Genomic DNA, 19369 nt, shown 5'->3' with positions numbered 1-19369 from the left:
GCCAAAGAACACAGAACTGCTAGCACAACTTTAAAGGTCCCGCTCCATCGTGGTCAACCATAATACTGATTTCGTCATAAAATTGTTCAAGGCATATTTCATTTTTTGGATAATAATGATTTATAAATAAATAATTTTAAAGTAACAATATTTTTTTAAGTATCTTTTAGATTAATAATTTTCTAATAAAACTCTAAATTATTATAGAACAAGCAAAAACATTTTGGGACCAGGGCTCAATAACAGGTGCCTGTGACGTCATCAATGTGTTGAGTCCCACAATGTTGTCAAACCCAAAACAAACGTCCAGCCGAGCAATGAATTGAAGTTTATTAACGATGAAAAAACCCTTGAATTCCGTGGCTTAGGTGAAAATACTTACCAATGGTAGTGATCGCATTAGTTAAAGGACGCCAGAGGACCCCTGAAAATGTCAAAAAGCGTCAAAAGTGAGAGGAGAGCGCAAAGTTCCTTGATAGAAGTCAAGAGTAAGGTGGGTGGAGACATGATAAAAAGACTTTCTTTTATTCACAGGTGACTCACGCTCGGCGGAAGTTCCTCTTTGTCTTTGCAATATTTCACCTGGATGAGATTCATGTAAGATTTTATAGAGTTACAGGTGACATTCCGGCCTTGGTTAGGCTAGTAATTGTACATCTAGGCCAACGATGTTTCCAAGGCTAATCTATTCTAGATTAGGTACAGGTATGGACTGACCTGCCAGATCACAATTGCTGGTTTGGAGAACGTTAGACTTGCTGAGTTTATCTTATGGTGTTTTGCGAGTATTTTTAATTGGTTAAGACAAACTTGGTCAGTAATTGAGAAGGGGATAAATATTTTAGATGGCACAATATTCTTAAGAAAATAAGAAGGGTTCCTAGTGTATTTATAGGTACTTTTGGGAGCCTTTGTAACTGAAAAAAAAACACCTTTGGGAGCCTTTGTAACCAAAAAAAAAAAAATAAAAAACACGTTTTAATAGGGAAACAAACACAAGAATACAACCTAACAAGTTCCTCACCTGACTAACCTAAGTGCCATATTCTTACCTACAGTTAGGAAAACAGCTACTTCCCCCTTAGACCACTATATCCTTAGCTTAACCTTTAGACTGTCTCAACCATGAGTTTGCTTCCCAGTCAGCTTCACTTCTAGAAAGGTAACACTAAATCATATTTCGTAAACCGTAAAACTAGCCTCAAAACATTGTATTTCAGACAAAGATAAACAATGCTTTTCCCCATTAAGAAAATTGATTTGACAAGTAATAAGAAAATTTATGCTGTACCAACCATCTACATGACACTGTTTTGAAGGTATTTGTTTACAAGAGCATGCTCTCCATTTACTCCAATGTTATGCAATATGCAATCTTGCAGCTCTCCTCTTTTTGTATAGTAATTGGGAGGTTCTTTAAATGCTGGGAAAGCTAAATATAGCTAAATATGTTGCACAAGGGGGGAGGAGGAAGGGTTGGTTGAGGGGGTACTAAACGACTCGAAACCGACATCGTCCACTTAGTCAATCAAAGAGAAGTTTGTGATGTCAGCGGACATTTGGTATATATTCAAGATGTATACTAAATTGAAAATGGAGTAATTACTCAAAAGTGTCACTATTTGCGAATTGTATATTTTATATTTGGTAAATATTTGATAATAAATCTTATTAAAAGTGTTTTTTTTTTAAAGAAACTATTTTGAGAATGGCTAATTTTCCCAGACGAAGTTTTGCTACACTAACGCCATATATTGACCTTTGCCTAAGGATGCCTGTCAATTTCTTGCCAATGAATTCAGACATGTGGTGCAAAAATAGTCATTTTCATAAAAAGTTTCTTTAAAAAAAACAAGATTTGTTGTCAAGTATTTACCAAATAGAATATACAATTCACAAATAGTGAAACTTTTGAGTAATTGATCCATTCTTAATTTAGTATATATTTTGAATACATACCAAATGTCCGCTGACGTCACAAACTTCTCTTTTATTGACTATGTTGACGATGTCGGTTCCAGGGCGTTTAGTACCTCCTCAACCAACCCCTCCCCCCCTTGCGCAACATATCTTGCTACTTTTTGCTTTACCAGCATTTAAAGAACCTCCTAATTACTGTAGAAAAAGAGGAGAGTGGCAGGATTGCATAATTTTGGACTAAATGGAGTGTGCTCTTGTAAACAAATACCGTTTTGAATGTTATTGATCATGATTTCTGGCAGAAATCCATAATGCTTGAGGTATGGTGGACTGACTACCATGACTGAAAAGGTATGGGTTTGTGCGAAGCATAGTCATTAATAATGTTGGAAACTCCTTAAAATAGTGTAGCAGACTTATTTTGTTATTTATATTAACTAGTTTAAACTTTGTAGTTTCAGTCAGTCATCGTTATAAAAACACCACTCATTGTGATAATGAAAGTTATAATCAAAACCCAGTAATAGTAATGAGTGTCAAAACACTTGTGTTTATTTGCCAGGCCTTCTGGAAGCATGGAAAACTTGGCTTTTCTTGCCAATTTTTATGGTCATTCGTTGCCGTATTCATTGTACTAAAAAAAGAAGCCTAATTACTTGAATAAGCTTATTTACTTGAATAAGCTTATTTACTTGTATGTTGGTACGCCAAATTAACACTAATTTATTGGTCTTTGCTTTGCCGTAGCCCACTGCACTAGCAATTTAACATTATTTCAATGCTCCTATGTTCTGGTAAGTGGAACATTTTTCATTACAGTCGTTACCCCCGTGGTATAGTATTTATAATAGTTTATAATTTTCGAGCAGATATGTTCCAAATTCAGTCTTACTTAATGCATAATGATAACACAGAAAAAAAAATCACATTTCTATTAAAATACTTGAAAATATTCGAAAGTTGACTGGATAAAACCATTGATATACAGTACAGTACATATTAATAAAGGGGTTAAGTGCAAAGGAGATGAGTTATAGCTTTGCGCTCCAGCATTTGTGGGAACATTGGACTTTGATTTCTCATTATCCCACTAGATATATCTTAAGTAAACTACTGGATAATGATTGCTATGATCCACATAGATTGGTTATATATCAAAATCGAATTCTGGAGAGACAACTTATTTTATTACATACGTATAACAACAATCTTCCGGTTATTATTATTATTATTATTATCATTATCACTTGCTAAGCTACAACCCAAGTTGGAAAAGCAGTATGCTATAAGCCCAGGGGCCCCAATAGGGAAAATAGCCCAGTGAGGAAAGTAAAGAAGGAAAAATAAAATATTTTAAGAACAGTATCAGCATTGAAATAAATATTTCCTTTATAAACTATAAAAACTTCAACAAAACAAGAGGAAGATAAATTAGATACAATGGTGTGCCAGAGTGTACCCTTAAGCAAGAGAACTCTAATCCAAGACTGTGGAAGACCATGGTATAGAGGCTGTGGCTCTACCCAAGACTAGAGAACAATTGTTTGATTTTGGAGTGTCCTCCTTGTAGAGCTGCTTACCATAGCTGAAGAATCTCGTTCTACCCTTACCAAGAGGAAAGTAACCACTGAACAATTACAGTACAGTAGTTAACCCCTTCGGTGCAGAACATTTTTTTGGTAATCTCAGTGTTGGCAGGTGTATGAGGACAGAGGAGAATCGGTAAAGAATATGCCAGACCATTTGGTGTATGTGTAGACAATAGGAAAGTGAACCGTATTGAGAGAGAAGGATACAATGTAGTACTGTCTGGCCAGTCAAAGGACCCCATAACTCTAGCGGTAGTTCCAATTGGGTGGCTGGTGCGCTGGCCAACTTACTATCCATGGGAGAAAAGTAGTGATTGGTTTAGATTCTCATGGTGGCTAAAAAATCTTGATTCAATTGAGATACACTTGTGAAGCAGATTAATATGAATATATGATTAAAGTTAGTAGGTTGAAAAATCTCAAACACATCCTTCAGGTTATCCCTGGAAGATCCTAATTTTGATCTAGGTGGTTTGGTTGTAATGATAGTAACTATACTCAATTTTTTTTTAGTGAGGCAGATTTGCACCAACTCGCAGCGGTGCCCTTTTAGCCCAAAAACTTTTCCTGCTCTCTGATTGGTTAGAATTATCTTGTCCAACCAATCAGTGATCAGGAAACTTTTCCGAGCTAAAAGGGCACCCCTGCGAGTCGGTGCGAAACTGCCTCACTAAAAAAAATTGACTAAAGTAGGCTTAAGCTTCCTCTATGGCTGCTCTTTCTGTGTTTGGAACTTAACCATCTTAAGTAAGCATTCATCATTATCGAAAATTATTTAAATATCCTGTTTCAAAAAAAATACTGTACACAAGTTAGGGCTTGAACATGATTAGTACCTGAAGGTTTATATTTTTGATGAATGGGTAGTTTTGAAACCTTACAATCCTCAGAAATTAGGTTGTGTATCTTGTTTAGATAAGATTATAGTACCTGAAGGTTTATATTTTAAAGGAATGGATAGTTTTGAAACCTTACAATCCTCGGAAATTAGGTTGTGGATCTTATTTAGATAAGATTATGTAATCTTTGAATAGTTTTAGATTGGAATTTATGACATGATATCACAGGAAAACAATAAGTCTTTGTAACTTTTTCTTATCTAGTTTACTGTCTTTTGAAGTTTTATATTTTAAAGAAAGGGTGTAATGCTACTATAGAAGTACATTAATATATTTTCTTCCATTGTCTTAGATTTACTTGTCTCTTTCTCAGTTGAAGTCTATTTCTGTATACAGAACTGTTTTTATATTTGCAATTCATGTAGCTCAATTTTATAGCTGAGCACATTGGTAATTTATAAAGTGGATTATTGCATAGCAAGTTGGTGGCTTCTATGTCTTTCTTGTGTTTGCATTAGTTATGAATGGTAGTTGGTAGTAGGTTGGCCAGGGCACCAGCCACCCGTTGAGATACTACCGCTAGAGAGTTATGGGGTCTTTTGACTGGCCAGACAGTACTACATTGGATCTTTCTCTCTAGTTACGGTTCATTTTCCCTTTTGCCTACAAACACACACACACACACCGAATAGTCTGGCATATTCTTTACATATTCTCTTCTGTACTCTTACACCTGACTACACTAAGATTACCAAACAATTCTTCTTCACCCAAAGGGTTACTGCACTATAATTGTTCAGTGGCCACTTTCCTCTTGGTAAGGGTAGAAGGGACTCTTTAGCTATGGTAAGCAGCTCTTCCTAGGAGAAAGACACTCCAAAATCAAACCATTGTTCTCTAGTCTTGGGTAGTGCCATAGCCTCTGTACCATGGTCTTCCACGGCCTTGGCCTAGAGTTCTCTTGCTTGAGGGTACACTCGGGCACACTATTCTATCTTATTTTCTCATCCTCTTGTTTTATTAAAGTGTTTAAGTATATAAAGGAGATATTTGTTTTAATGTTGTTACTCTTCTTAAAAATTTAATTTTTCCGTTTCCTTTCGTCACTGGGCTATTTTCCCTGTTGGAGCCCATGGGCTTGTAGCATTGTGCTTTTCCAACTAGGTTTGCAGCTTAAAAATTAATAATAATAATAATAATAATACACGAGGACTCCAATCTTAATTCATGCCCAAAAAATGTGTTACTGGAGGTAGTCTTTTTTTTTCTCAAGAACTTGGGGAATAGTTTGTTTCAGCCATTAAAATGTTGGCATTTTTCTCCAGACTCAAATTTGCACAAGATTATTCATATGTATGTTTTGTTATTATTATTACCTCTGCCAACAAAGTTGGAAGGAGGTTATGTTTTCTCCTCTGTTTGTATGTGTGTTTGTTTATTTATGAACAGCCTCCTGGTCACAATTTTAATTGTAATGAACCTTGCAGGGATTAACTGTTTTGTAAAAAGCTGGAAATTATTAAATTGTTCCGTAACCGAAATACAAACCACGCTATTTACATTGGGTTTACTTTTCGGCATAGCTGAAATGACGAGCCAATAGTTTTTAACGAGGGTTAACTACCCCCGCGCTAGTTAGCGGGGGTAGGGGAAGGGGTAGCTTGCTACCCCTCCCCCCCCACACACCGGTGATTTGCTTCACTTCACTTTTGGCTCCGGCGATGAACAGACGTGTCTGTCCATCGTCCTCGTTGACAGCCTTAATCTTTTTTTGCTTTTTCTTCCAATTTGTGTGTGTGCGTTTAAAGTTGGCCTCACCCTTAGTTGTTTACCATGCGCAAGTGCCCTGGTATTACCGGTCGCCCTTGCGGTACATTCATGTCTGCGGTGGAAACAGATCCTCACACCCTTTGCCCGCAGTGTCGAGGCCGACGGTGTGACAGAGAGAATACTTGTAGAGAGTGCAGGGAGTGGTCTGCCTCCCAGTGGGAGAGGTTTGGCCGCCGGCATAAAAAGAAGTCCAAGAGAGACCGTTCTCCTTCTAGGGTTGCCTTGAAGGAGGAAGGCTCTTGGGACACTTTTTTCGCCGCCCAAACCTCCTCCGAAGCTCCCCCTCGTTCGGCTCCTAAGGAGAGACCGCCGAGTGGGAGCGCAGGCCCTAGTTCTGTTTCCCGACCTTGGGTGGAGGGAGAGGGCGTCGCCTCCCATAGCAGGGCGGCTCCCCCTCCTCCTCCGGGGGAGGTTGTTGCTAATGACTCCTTGTCTCATGATGATCTTTTTCAGATTTGGGCTTCCTTGGGGCTTAAGGGCCTGCCCTCCAGGGAAACCCTGATTGACCTTGTCCAGTTGGGGGCCGCTGTTAAGCAGTCACCGGTGATAGCAAAGGTAGATCCTCTGTCTATCGTCGACGTGGTGGTGGCAGAGGCTTCCGACGGTTCGGGTCAATCCTCTGTGGTTCCTGTTGTGGATGATGGTGCTGAAGGCTCTCCTCCCCCTTCCGTACATCCTTCGAAGGGGGAAGGGAGTCCCGCGGGCTCTTCTGCTGCCAAGCCTCCCTCTCGGCGGAGTGCCTTGACTGAGACTCCCCTTCGGAGGACTGATGGTCCTGACGATCTACCTCGTGGCCGCCTTCTCCGTAAGGCTCACCGTCCGCTGCGCAGCAAGGGCCTCCCGTCTCCCTATAAGTGTGCTAAGAGGCGCCTTTTTGAATCTTCTCCTCCTTCCTCCGAGGGGGACTCTCCTCGCCCTAAGCAGCCTGCAGCTCCAGCTTCCTTAGACCTCTCTGGGGATCGGTCTCCTACGCCTTCCAGACCTTCAGCTTCTGGTGCAGACGTCCAGCAGCCTGACCTCGTCAGCCGACGGGCAACGGTCCCTTCGGGGCAAAGGGTTGCTTCCCACGGTGTGGGTTCTTCCCTTGCGCGTCAGGGTTCCCCTGCGCGCCTTCCGGCAGTGTTAGCGCACAGGCGCTCCCCTGCTCGTCAGCGTTCTCCTGATCGCCAGCGTTCTCCCGATCGCCAGCGCTCTCCTGATGATCGTCGCCCCTCTTCTCGCCAGCGCTCTTCTGAGGACATCGTTCATCCTGTTGTTCCTGTTGAGCGCCCAGTGCGCCATCGTTCCCCTGAGCGCCCTAGATCTCCTGCCCGTCAGAGCACACCTGCGCTCCCAGTTCCTGACTCGCACCCTGTGCGCCCACGCTCGCCTGCGCTACCTAGAACTTTGGTTCAGGTTGTGACCAAGGACTCTTCTCCTCGCCCTCGCGATCCTGCTCGTCAGCCTGTTCCAGCGTGTACTTCCAAAGTGCCTGTACAACCACGCGCCTCCTGTTCCTGAGCCCGTTCGTGAGTGTTCGCCTTTGCGCACCGCGCCGGCAGCGCCCTCACAGGATTCCACGCGTCGCCCTCCTGCTCGCCAGCGATCACCAGCACGCCAGCGATCACAGACACATCAACATTCGCCTGCTCGTCAGCGATCTCCTGCGCGTCAACGGTCCCCAGCGCGTCAGCGATCACCTGAACATCGGCGATCTCCAGACCGCCCGCGTGACCTATCGCCAGCACGCAAACGCTCTCCGACGCGCCGTAGCCCAGAGGATCTGGAAAGACATGGGTCGCCTTCTGTCAGCTCGCCCACGCGCGGTCGTTCGCCTACGCGGTCTACGCGCTATCGCTCGCCAACGCGCCACCATGCGCCATCGCTCGCCTACGCGCCAGCGTTTACCAACGCGCCACCGATCGCCTGCTCGCCATCGCTCTCCCATGCGCTACAGGTCTCCTGGTCAACATCGTCAGCGGTCATCGGAGCGATCTCGTTCGCCCGCGCACCAACGCATTCCCTCGCCAACGTGCTTACTCGCCCACGCACCAACGCATTCCCTCGCCAACGTGCTTACTCGCCCACTCGCCCGTGCGCCCGCGCGATCGCTCCCGCGCTCGTTTGTCTCCGCGCGTTTACGAGCCCGCGCCTCAACATCCTCGCGATTCCGTTGTTTCGCCTACGCGCGAGCGTCAGCACCACCCCCACCCCCGTTCGCATCGAGTTTCGCAGTCCGCGACAGCAGCAGGGACGTGTATCGCCAGACCGCAATCAGGATCGCCTCCGCCTAAGCGCAGGACTCTTGTTCAGGATAGGGAAGACTCATCAGAGAGGTCAGTACAACTTTCTTCCCCCTTTTCTTTATAGGCAGGTCCAGTGGTGTCCACTCCGAAGGATCGCCCGATCCCCTTCCCTCCAGCGGGAATTTCGGACTCTGTGTCCGTGTCTCGGCAGTCTTGGTTTGGTCCTCTGATGCGGGCGTTAGTGAAGGCTATGAAGCCGGCACTCGCCGATCAAGGGCACAAGCCAGCAGCTGCCTCGCCCCCGCTGAAGAGAAGGAGAGGAGTGGACTTCGTGGTGACTTCTCCCAGGGAGAAGTTGGTTCCTAAGAGGTCCGACAGGAAGGCTCCATCCCCTTCACAGGCGTTTTCCCCTTCTCCCAAGGACGAGGCTTTTCCGTCCTCGGGAGAATCCAGTGAGGCAGTGATCTCCCCCTCGGCCCCAAGGGGGGAGTCATCTCCTCGTGGAGGGGAATCGTCTCGCGCGGAGGGCGCCTTCCAGACCTCTTTGTTGGGGTCGTGTATCCCGCCCAGGAGGGAACCCAAGGACTCCAAGACAATCCCGATGGCCTCTTCTAGGATTCGTCAGGAACCAGCTGCACCCCGGAAGAACGTCCACGCTTCTCCCTAGGAAGAGATTCCGGGGACGGGAGACTTAGCTGCCAGACCAGCAGGAGTCTGAGCATGCCTTCTGGCAGGTCCTGAGCCTGATGAGGCAACTCAACGGGTTCATGGACCCCGTGATCGCCCCCCGAGAAGGCAAGGACACTGTCCTGGACCAGGTGTACGGTACTCAGTGCCGCGCTGGCCTTGGGGGGCCCAAGGCCAGCGCGGCTCTGCCCTGGTCCCAGGGGTTGAAGAGTGCCAGAGCCAGGGCCAATGCTCAACTCGCAGCTCTCGCTTCCTCGAGTCGTTCCTCTGCCGGGAACAAACTCCTCCCACCTCCTCGTCTCCAGCAGAGGAGGTATTTTGAGATCTTGGGGGAGTCTAGCCTCGCTCTTCCCCTCCATCATTCAGTTGAAGAGCTTGCTAGGGGAGTTCCTCTCGAGAAGCTCTTCGCCCGGCAGGTGACATTCTCGGCGTCGGAGATCCTGAGCCATGAGAAGGTCGCGAAGTGCGCCATGCAGGCCACTTCGTGGCTGGATATATGGCTAGGGTCTCTGGGCATCCTATTGCGCTCCGAGGATTTGTCTAAGGAGGCCAATAGGAAGGCCCTGGAGACCTTCCTCCTCTCGGGAAACCGTTCCATCGAGTTCCTGGCACATCAGGTTACCACCCTGTGGGCCAACTCGGTGTTGAAGCGGCGTGATGCGGTGACCGAGAAGTTCCACCCGAAGGTCCCCCGCCGTGGATGTCTGTAGGCTCAGGCATGCTTCCCTCCTTGGGGAGAATCTGTTAGAGCCTCAGGACATGGAACGCACAGCTGAGAGGTGGAAGAAGTCTAACCACGACTCCCTCCTCCAAAGGGCCCTTACATCTCGGCCCTATAAACCTCTAGCTCCGCAGCAACAGCAGCAGCAGCCTCACAAGACACCAAAGCAGGCACCGGCAGCTAAGGTGGTGGTGTCTAAGCCTCAGCCCTTTCCTGCCAAGGACAAGAGGGGCGGTAAGTCCTCCAGGGTAGGCAAGACTCCTAGAGGGGGCGGCCGCGGCCGCAAACGCAAACGCTGCTGCGTGTCCACCTGTGGGGGGATGCCTTCGAAGCTTGCGTGCACAGGTGGCAGCAACATGGGGCCGATGCTTGGACGATCTCCGTGATCGGCCAAGGCTATCGCGTCCCGTTCACAACATCTCAACCTCCCCTGACAGCGAATCCAGTGTCGTTGAGCTCCTATGCCATGGGATCGGTAAAGGGGCTAGCCCTTCAGGCAGAAGTCGAGACCATGCTCAAGAAGGATGCTCTCCAGGAGGTCGTCGACGGCTCCCCAGGCTTCTTCAGTCGACTTTCTTGTAAAGAAGGCGTCTGGAGGCTGGAGACCTGTCATCGACCTCTCGGCTCTGAACAAGTTTGTCAAGCAAACTCGGTTCAGCATGGAGACAGCGGACACGGTCAGACTTGCGGTGAGACCTCTAGACTTCATGTGCACACTGGATCTAACGGACGCGTACTTCCAGATCCCAATCCATCCGTCTTCCAGGAAGTACTTGAGATTCAGCCTAGACGGCAAGACCTACCAGTTCAAGGTGCTGTGCTTCGGTCTCCACAGCACCTCAGGTGTTCACCAGAGTGTTCACCCTGATTTCATCTTGGGCGCACAGGAACGGCATCCGTCTCCTTCGTTATCTGGACGACTGGCTGATCTTAGCAGACTTGGAGTCGACCCTTCTTCGACACCGAGACAGGCTTCTGAGTCTTTGCCAGGATCTGGGGAGCGTGGTAAATCTCGAGAAGTCCTCTCTGCAGATGTCCCAACGACTGGTTTATCTAGGCATGTTGTTAGACACCAATCTCCACAAAGCCTTTCCATCAGACGACAGGATAGCAAGGCTGAGGAGGGTGGCGGAACCCTTCCTCAGGCGAAAAGAGCTTCCCGCCCAATCGTGGTTGCGTCTCTTAGGTCACCTGTCCTCCCTGGCTCGTCTGGTTCCAAACGGGCGTCTCAGGATGAGATCCCTGCAGTGGCGGCTCAAGTCCCGGTGGAATCAAGGATCCGATTCCCCGGACGTACAGGTCCCGATAGGACCTTTCGAACAGGCGGACCTGCGGTGGTGGCTGGTCGACGAGAACCTGCGGAAGGGAGTGGATCTTCTCGTCCTCCCCCCGGAATTGACACTGTTTTCAGACGCGTCAAAAGAAGGGTGGAGGCCGCACGTTCTGAACCAGAGGACCTCAGGCCTTTGGTCAGAATCAGAACAGTACCTGCACATCAACCTGCTAGAAATGAAGGCCGTATTCCTGGCTCTTCAACAGTTCCAACGGACCCTGGCGGGTCACTCTGTGGTGGTGATGAGCGACAACACCACGGTAGTGGCTTATATCAACAAGCAGGGAGGTACTTTTTCGCAGCAGCAATCCCATCTTGCAATAGAGATTCTGAGGTGGATCGAAGTCCACTCGATAAAACTATCAGCTCGCTTCATTCCTGGCAAGAGGAATGTGCTCGCCGACAGTCTGTGAGATAGTGAGTACCGAGTGGTCTTTGGATCCTCAGATAGCCAACAAAGTCTTGACTTTGTGGGGTTCCCCGACTGTGGATCTGTTCGCGACAGCGTTGAATTTCAAGCTGCCTCTGTACTGCTCCCCAGTCCTGGACCCCAATGAATGAATGAATGAATGATTTAAAAGTTTTCAGGCATCCTGACATCTAAGGTCATTGACGCCGGTCCCGGACCCCAAGGCACTCTGGCAAGTTGCTTTCCAACAACGGTGGGACAACATCGACGTGTACGCCTTCCCACCGTTCTGTCTGATGAGAAGGGTGCTCAACAGGACCAGACTATTGGTCTACTGTTCGATGACTCTGATAGCTCCGCTATGGCATCACGCGGAATGGTTCCCGGACCTTCTGCAGTTCCTGACGGAGCTCCCGAGAGAACTACCCCCACGACACGAGCTACTCAGACAACCACACTCCAACATCCCTCACAAGGCCGTGGCCTCACTTCGGCTTCACGCCTGGAGACTGTCCAGCATCTCCTCACGGAGAGAGGTTTTTCGCTACAGGTTCCGGAGAGAATGTCTCGGCACCTGCGAAAGTCCTCTGAAGGTTGGTGTCGTGGGAGGGGTATTTCTCCACTCGATGCCACTATTCCAGCAATAGCGTAGTTCCTCGTGTATCTGCGGGAGGAAATGCGCCTTTCTGTCTCAGCAGTGAAAGGCTATTGTTCAGCTTTAAGCTTGGCTTTTAGGCTGAAAGGCGTGGACATTTCCTCGCTGGAACTCTCTCTACTCATACGTAGCTATGAGCTTACCTGCCCTCAGTCGGAAGTGAGACCTCCTCTTTGGAACGTGGTTTGGGTTCTCAGGGCTCTTAAGAGACCTCCCTTTGAACCATTACGCCAGGCCTCTGATCGCCACCTGTCTTGGAAGACGGCTTTCCTGCTCGCTTTGGCTTCGGCCAAGCGAGTTAGTGAACTTCATGGTCTCTCGTACGACATCGCCCATTCAAGGGGATGGGGGGAGGTAACGTTCAGGTTCGTCCCTGAGTTTGTTGCCAAGACTCAGAATCCTGGAGTGCCGGATCCACGATTCGACTCTTTCAGGATCGCGAGTCTCCGTTCTGTAACAAGCGACCCAGACCAGCTGCTACTATGTCCAGTGAGGAGTCTGCGGTATTACTTGAAGAGAACAGCTGCAGTTCGACCTCAAGTGCGAGCATTGTTTGTTAGCACAGGCAGGACGAAGAGGAGGGTCACCAAGAATACCATCTCGGCTTGGATTCGAAGGGTTATCTATCACGCCTTGAATCCGGACCCTCCTCCGTCACGTCGCCCTAGGGCACATGACGTCAGGGGCGTTGCTACGTCCCTGGCCTTCAAGAGAAACTTCTCTGTGACGCAGATGCTTCAAGCTGGGGTCTGGAAGCGTCAGACGACCTTCACAGCCCACTACCTGCAGGACGTGACCCACAGGAGCCTCGATACGTTTTCTATCGGCCCTGTGGTGGCTGCACAACAGCTGGTCTAACATCAGGCTCCTTTATGGACAAGTAGCAGTAGGTTGAGGGCGTTGTTACCCGGTTTTAGTCTGCGTGAATGAAAGAGTTTGTCTGACCCTTTCTTCATTCTCCCCTCTCTTGGGGAAGCAGCATCCTGGTCTTCGCATAGCTGACCTCGACCTCTGCAGGTAACCCATGCTTCCTTGTGCTCCTAGTATTAAGCTTAATACTGTCGCGTCCCCCATACCCTGACAAGGTGGTATTGGGAACGTCCTATCCTGGATTCCTATCTAAAGGTCTCAAGGTCAACTTCATAGGACGAGTCACGCTCTTTCCTCCACACACAACTTATGTAGGCCACTCGTTCCTAGCGAAGCAAGGAACTTGTGAGGTGCAGGGGCTCCTTTTCTCAAGTGCTACTCACTGGGAGGCGGAGCCCCCGGGCAAATCCAAAGTCTTAAGGGGTAAGTCACCCAATGTAAATAGCGTGGTTTGTATTTCGGTTACGGAACAAATGACAAATTCGGAGATAATTTGTATTTTTCCTAACCATACAAACCTTAGCTATTTACACATATTTGCCCTCCAGCCCTGACCCCCAAGTCAAGTCCTACCTCTAAGTGAAGTGAAGCAAATCACCGGTGTGTGGGGGGGGGAGGGGTAGCAAGCTACCCCTTCCCCTACCCCCACTAACAAGCGCGGGGGTAGTTAACCCTCGTTAAAAACTATTGGCTCGTCATTTCAGCTACGCCGAAAAGTAAACCCAATGTAAATAGCTAAGGTTTGTATGGTTAGGAAAAATACAAATTATCTCCGAATTTGTCATATTTGGAAGGTCAATGTCACTGTCGAGCAAAATGTTCAATTCACGTAATCATTCATAAGTTTGGACATCATTGTCAGAGAGACTTTAAACTTGGTTCACATGTAAATGTATGAAATCCTTGCCAAGTAGTACATGTCAAGGTCAAGGTTGAACAAAAGGTTTAGAAATAAGCTGCCACGGTGGAGGTCTGCGCCTATACTAAGTGCCCCTCTAATTATTGTTATTAGTAGTAGTAGTAATATTATTATTAATGATAAATAGAAATTTCAATCAGACTACTTTAGTCAAATCACACTACTAATGGGCTAACCTGGGTGCTTTGTCTTGTGAAGTTTAAATTTAAATGTAACATATTACAGAAAGACTTCCATTTTATACCAAGATTTGTAGATGGAGCACAACAGGAAAATTATACTGTACTGTATGTACAGTAGTTAAAAAAGAATTTGTCAGTTAGTGTCGTCATTGCACCTGATGCGGGTAGGCAAATAGGTAATTCAGGCTAACAATCTTTATCACCAAAGTTGGTTAGAGCCGAGATGATATTTCAATATGAATAGTGGATTCCCTGTATTCACAAATTTCCATTTCTTCCAGTTTGCTGCAGAATTTCGTCGCTTCAGTCTCGAGCGTGAAAAGTTTGATAAATTGGATGATTTCCAGAGTCTGATTGAAAAGTTGCACAAGCTTGCAAATGTAGCATTTGTGCTATCTTACACAGACCCTGGAGATGGAAGTTTGTTACCTATAAACAATGATGACAACTTTAAGAAAGCATTACAACGAGCAAGACCGGTACTTAAAATCATTATCCAACACAAAGGTAAGTAATATGAGAAACATCATCCTCTGATAATGGTTTCAATTAGTCTTTTAACAATAACAATTCTGTACTAGAAACTCTTTTTTAATAGCAGATCAGTTAAGGTACATGATGTTGCTGACAAAGGTTTTATTTCTTGATAATATAAGGTACTCATGCTATGAAAGGTTGGTTACCCTATTTATTTTTTTTTTGACAGGAAGCTTGGAACATCTTCAGAATGGTAACAGCAAGATCCCATCAATACTCTCTCCATTTGTCACTCAGCCAAGAAATAAGTTGTCCATATCCTATCCACAGGATTTCAGACAGGTCAGTTTCTTCTTTTTAAGGCTATGTAAAGATTTTTGATGCCATAAAGAATCTCATGTTATTCATCAATTATTCAATTCGAATATATGTAAACTGTAAAAAAGTAAGCTGCGGTATTTTAAAGATTAATTTAGTGAATGTATAAAACCTTGTGTGGATGTGTTGAGAATATTGACTCGTGACAGTGTTTCAATATTGGGGGCAACCAATGTCATTTTTATTTAGGGGTTTATTTTTGGATGCAAGGAGAAAAGTGTAGAATCTTGATACTCCATATTTTGGTATAGGTTTGTGGAGTACATATTTTTAAAGTACCATTTCATGCTCTTTGTCATGTACTTTATATGATGTAATGTGGGTTGTTCAGGGTCACTGATCACAAGCTCCATTATGTTGCTTGTGTAAAGGTTAGAAGACTTAGTGCTGCATATAAGAAATTTTTCTCTATACTTTTGTTGATTCCTTTCTTGTGTGGTTACTTTGGTATGAATGCAGATAATAGAGGATTTTAGTTGCTGTAGGGGACTTGATAGCAAGGAAGTTTGCTTTATTTTTAATTCTCTCTCTCTCTCTCTCTCTCTCTCTCTCTCTCTCTCTCTCTCCTCTCTCTCTCTCTCTCTCTCTCTCTCTCTCTCTCTCTCTCTCTCTCTCTCTCTCTTTTTTTTTTTTACATAGGGGGTTTACTTTCGGCGTAGCTGAAAGGATGAGCCATTAGAATTTAACGAGGGTGTATTACCCCCGCGCTAAGTGGTAGCTAGCTACCCCTACCCTCTCACACACCGGTGAACTGCTTCACTTCACTTTTGGCTCGGACAATGAACAGACGTCTCTGTCCCGTCCTCGCATGGCAGCCATTAATGCTTTGTCTTACTAATTACTTACTTTTCTTATACTTAATATATATGTAAACATTCTTATGTTTATGTATATATTTGAGTATAGAAATACAGTAAGTTTCCTTTTCAGTGTTTGTGCTGTGTGTGTGTAGGAAGTCCACTCATTGTACGACAACTTCTCCGTGTGGTCTCAGGCCACTACGGTGAATTTTCTTGGGTCGTGATCTCTTCCTTGGTCCTCCGGTCTCCCTTCAGCGGGCGCCGTGGGGAATCGTCATCGCTGGACTCTACTTACTAATATGTTTCTCTGCTGTTCCTCCTTCCCTACAGGGAACTTGGTCTATCAGCGTGGGGAACTTAGGAGTTTTGTTTGACTACGGTCTCTCTCTCTCTCTCTCTCCTTGAGTTCGTTCACCCTTTTATTATTATCATGTATTACGGTAGCTTCCTTCCCGTTGCGGGTTGAATTGCTCCCGTTTATTTTGTCTCAATTATTTTTTTATTTAAATCTAATTGCATTTGTTAACTTTTCAGCTTCTGTGTAGAACGCTTCCCTTCGGGGTTCATTCGTTCTTACGATTAGTAACATTCTTAGTTGAATTACATATTTATAATTGTTTTAATTCTGTTTTTTTACAGTTCTCTGCCTTCCCTCCCCCTTCCCGTGAGTGGCAGTGGGGAAGGAGGGCGCATCCCTGTGTGTAATTCTTATTATTCTTGTCCCGCGGGGGTTCCTCTTCGGAGTTCCCCCGGGGAATTAATGTTAACTAATTGTCTTATTTTCACAGTTAACTATCTAGTTTTTTCGTTTGCCTAATGTGCCTACGAAGCAGAGCTGTCCTGTTAGGTCCTGGGGAGTCTGCCGTTGCCGCCTCCTCTACGACTTCGTCATGGGTGTGTTCCTTCTCCTAGAAGTTCTCCTGTGACAACTTTCAGCTCCTTAGTTCATATAGAACGCACAGGAGGTTCGCCTCCTTGGGTGGGTTCTTCCCTTCCGAGGGAGGTTCCCTTCCCAGGTATGAGTTTTTTGACCCTTCAGGGGGGTTTCTTCTACTACCTTATTTTTTTTCTGGACTTCGGGCGGTTATGCTCTTGGTCCTGAGCTACCGCTTTTGTAACCATGCTCAAGGGGCTGAGCGGTTGCAAGGCCGGACCATGGTGTTCGTGCGATTATGCTCTTGGTGCTGAGTGGTAGCACTTGCAGCTACGCTCAAGGGGCTGAGCAACTGCAGGAGCTCCTCTTCGGAGGGTTGCTCTTTATGGTCAGCTTGCTGATCCAACGGCCCTAAGGGGCGCCTTCATCAGTCTCTTCTACGAAGTGTTCTTCTTTCTCGTTCGCGAGAGAGGACACTCTTAGAGACTCCTCTTCGGAGGACTCCCTACTGCTGTTGTTGTTGAAGGCTCAGTTCCCCCCTCCGAATATCTTCGAGGAGGCAGCTGAGACCAACGGTCTCTCCTGCGAGTGTCTCTCCCCCTTGGGGGAGTTCACTAACAGACTCCTCTTCGGAGGACTGTTGATAGTGCTCCTGTCCGTGGTTGTCCTCATCTTCAGCCGCAGAGGATCCTCCTCGACGAGAACAGACTGTTGCTGCTGCTTCTCTAGACCTGCGACCTTCGACATCTGCCAGATCTTCTTGTCTTCCTTCTCCGTTCCTGGACGCAGTAGCGCTGTGGGCGCCTCCACCCCGTTTTCCAAACGGGCGCCGGTCCCTTCGGGGCTAAGGGCTTATCTCACATGGGAGTAAGCCCTTTGGTGCCAGGTTTTATTACCTGTGCTAACTTGTTCTACTGCGCGCGAGCGCCCAGTAGTTCACAAATATTCCTGATGTGCGCAATGCGCGCCCTCGCGCCCACGATCTCTGGATCTGGGCGCAAGTCTCCTGCTGTGGACGAGACTTCTGCTGAATCATCTGATCGCCAACTCTTCTGAGTCCTTCTGTGTGGCTACGCGCCATGCGCGCCTACGGTCTCCTGAACGCCCACGATCGCCTGCTCGCCAGCGCACATCTGGTCACCCTTTCCTGATGTGAGCATCGGGCGCCAACGTTCGGCCCTCACACCCACGATCTCCGGATCTGGGCACAAGCAGGGAGGTTGTTCTTCTCTGAACTCCACGTACACCTGCTCGCCAGCTCGCATCTGCGCCACCTTCCTGATATGCGCATGCGCGCCATCGTTCGCCCATGCGCCCATGATCTTCGGATCTGGGCGCTGGCAAGGACATTTTCCTGATATGCGCATACGCGCCATCATTCGCCCACGCGCCCATGATCTTCGGATCTAGGCGCAGGCAAGGAGTCATTCTTTTGCCGCCTTGCCGACGATCTCTCATACGTCTGGCCGCGCATTTCTCAGGTGGCCACACAACTACGCTCCTACGATCTCCTGGTTCCTGCCTCGTCACGCAGTTCAAGAAGTTCCTTCGCTAGCGCACAGGCGCTCACAGGTTCTTCTAGACTTATAGCGCCTCTACTTCACCGCCGCCCAAGAGATACCTAAGTTAGCGCACAGGCGCTCACAGGCATCCCTGGGCTCTCCTTACGCACCAGCGATCCTCTACGCGCCCGCGCGATTCGTCGCCTGCGCACAAGCGTTTTCAACGCCAACGCTTCAATCGTCGTAGGTCTCCTACGCGCCCACGCGTTAACTCTCCTGTACGCGAGCGGTCACTATGCGCCACCGCTCGCCAACGCGCCACCGCTTGCCAACACGCCATCGCTTGCCAAACACGCCATCGCTTGACCACGCGCTATCGCTTGCCAACGCGCCTTCGCCTTCCTACGAGCCATCGCTCGCTTACGCGCCATCGGTCTCCCGGCCGCCTGCGCTCGCCCTTACGCCCACGTGCCCGCGTACATGTGAACCTGTGTTCGCCTGCGCGCGAACCAGGAATTTCCATCGCTCGAGCGCCAGCGCTATTCCCGCCAGTGAGCCATCGCTCGCCGAACGCGCCATCGCTCGCCGAACGCGCCATCGCTCGCCGAACGCGCCATCCTTCGCCGAACGCGCCATCCCTCGCCGAACGCGCCATCACTCTCCTACACTCCATCGGTCTCCCGACCTCCAGCGCTCGTCCTTTCAACCACCGCTCCCCCTCACCTGTGTGCCTGCACGCCCACGTTCGCCCGCGCGAACCAACGATTTGCCATCGCGCGAGCGTCAGGGTGATTTCGACCGCTATTCCCGTAGGGCGGGAAGCGTGTTATCGTAACACGGGCAACCTGGCGAGTCATCTGGGGAGCGTACTTCCAGTTCACGATCTTCTAGGGCGGGAAGCCCCGTAAATACAGAGCATGGCACATACAAGAGCAGGAAGGATCTTCAGAAAGGTCTGGGCAACATCCCTCTTCCTTTCGGGCAGTCCCCATCATCTCTACTCCTCAGGATCGTTCGATCCCCTTTCCCCTAGCCGTCAGCCGTCAGCAGAGGAGGTACTTTGAGATCATTGGAGAACCTGGTTTTAGCCCTTCCTCTCCACTATTCCGTGTAAGGGCCTCCCCAGGGAGTTCTTCTCTCGAGAAGTTCTCCGCCCGGC

General features: G+C 47.8%; 1 protein-coding gene across 1 annotated transcript in view; it reads left to right on the top strand.

Moving 5' to 3' along the window:
• The first annotated feature begins 263 nt into the window (after positions 1-263).
• par-6 (partitioning defective protein 6) overlaps positions 264-19369 on the top strand; it is a 45677-nt gene continuing 26571 nt past the window's right edge. The window contains exons 1-3 of the mRNA XM_068347052.1: positions 264-493; positions 14461-14686; positions 14886-14998. Coding sequence (XP_068203153.1) covers positions 431-493; positions 14461-14686; positions 14886-14998 — 402 coding nt within the window. The 5' untranslated portion in view covers positions 264-430. The remainder of the gene's footprint in view (positions 494-14460; positions 14687-14885; positions 14999-19369) is intronic.

The sequence above is a fragment of the Palaemon carinicauda genome, chromosome 23 (genome assembly GCF_036898095.1).
Source record: "Palaemon carinicauda isolate YSFRI2023 chromosome 23, ASM3689809v2, whole genome shotgun sequence".
Taxonomy (NCBI): Eukaryota; Metazoa; Arthropoda; class Malacostraca; order Decapoda; family Palaemonidae; genus Palaemon; species Palaemon carinicauda.
The sequence above is the reverse complement of the archived record's forward strand: the minus strand, read 5'-3'. Positions and strand labels throughout refer to the sequence as shown.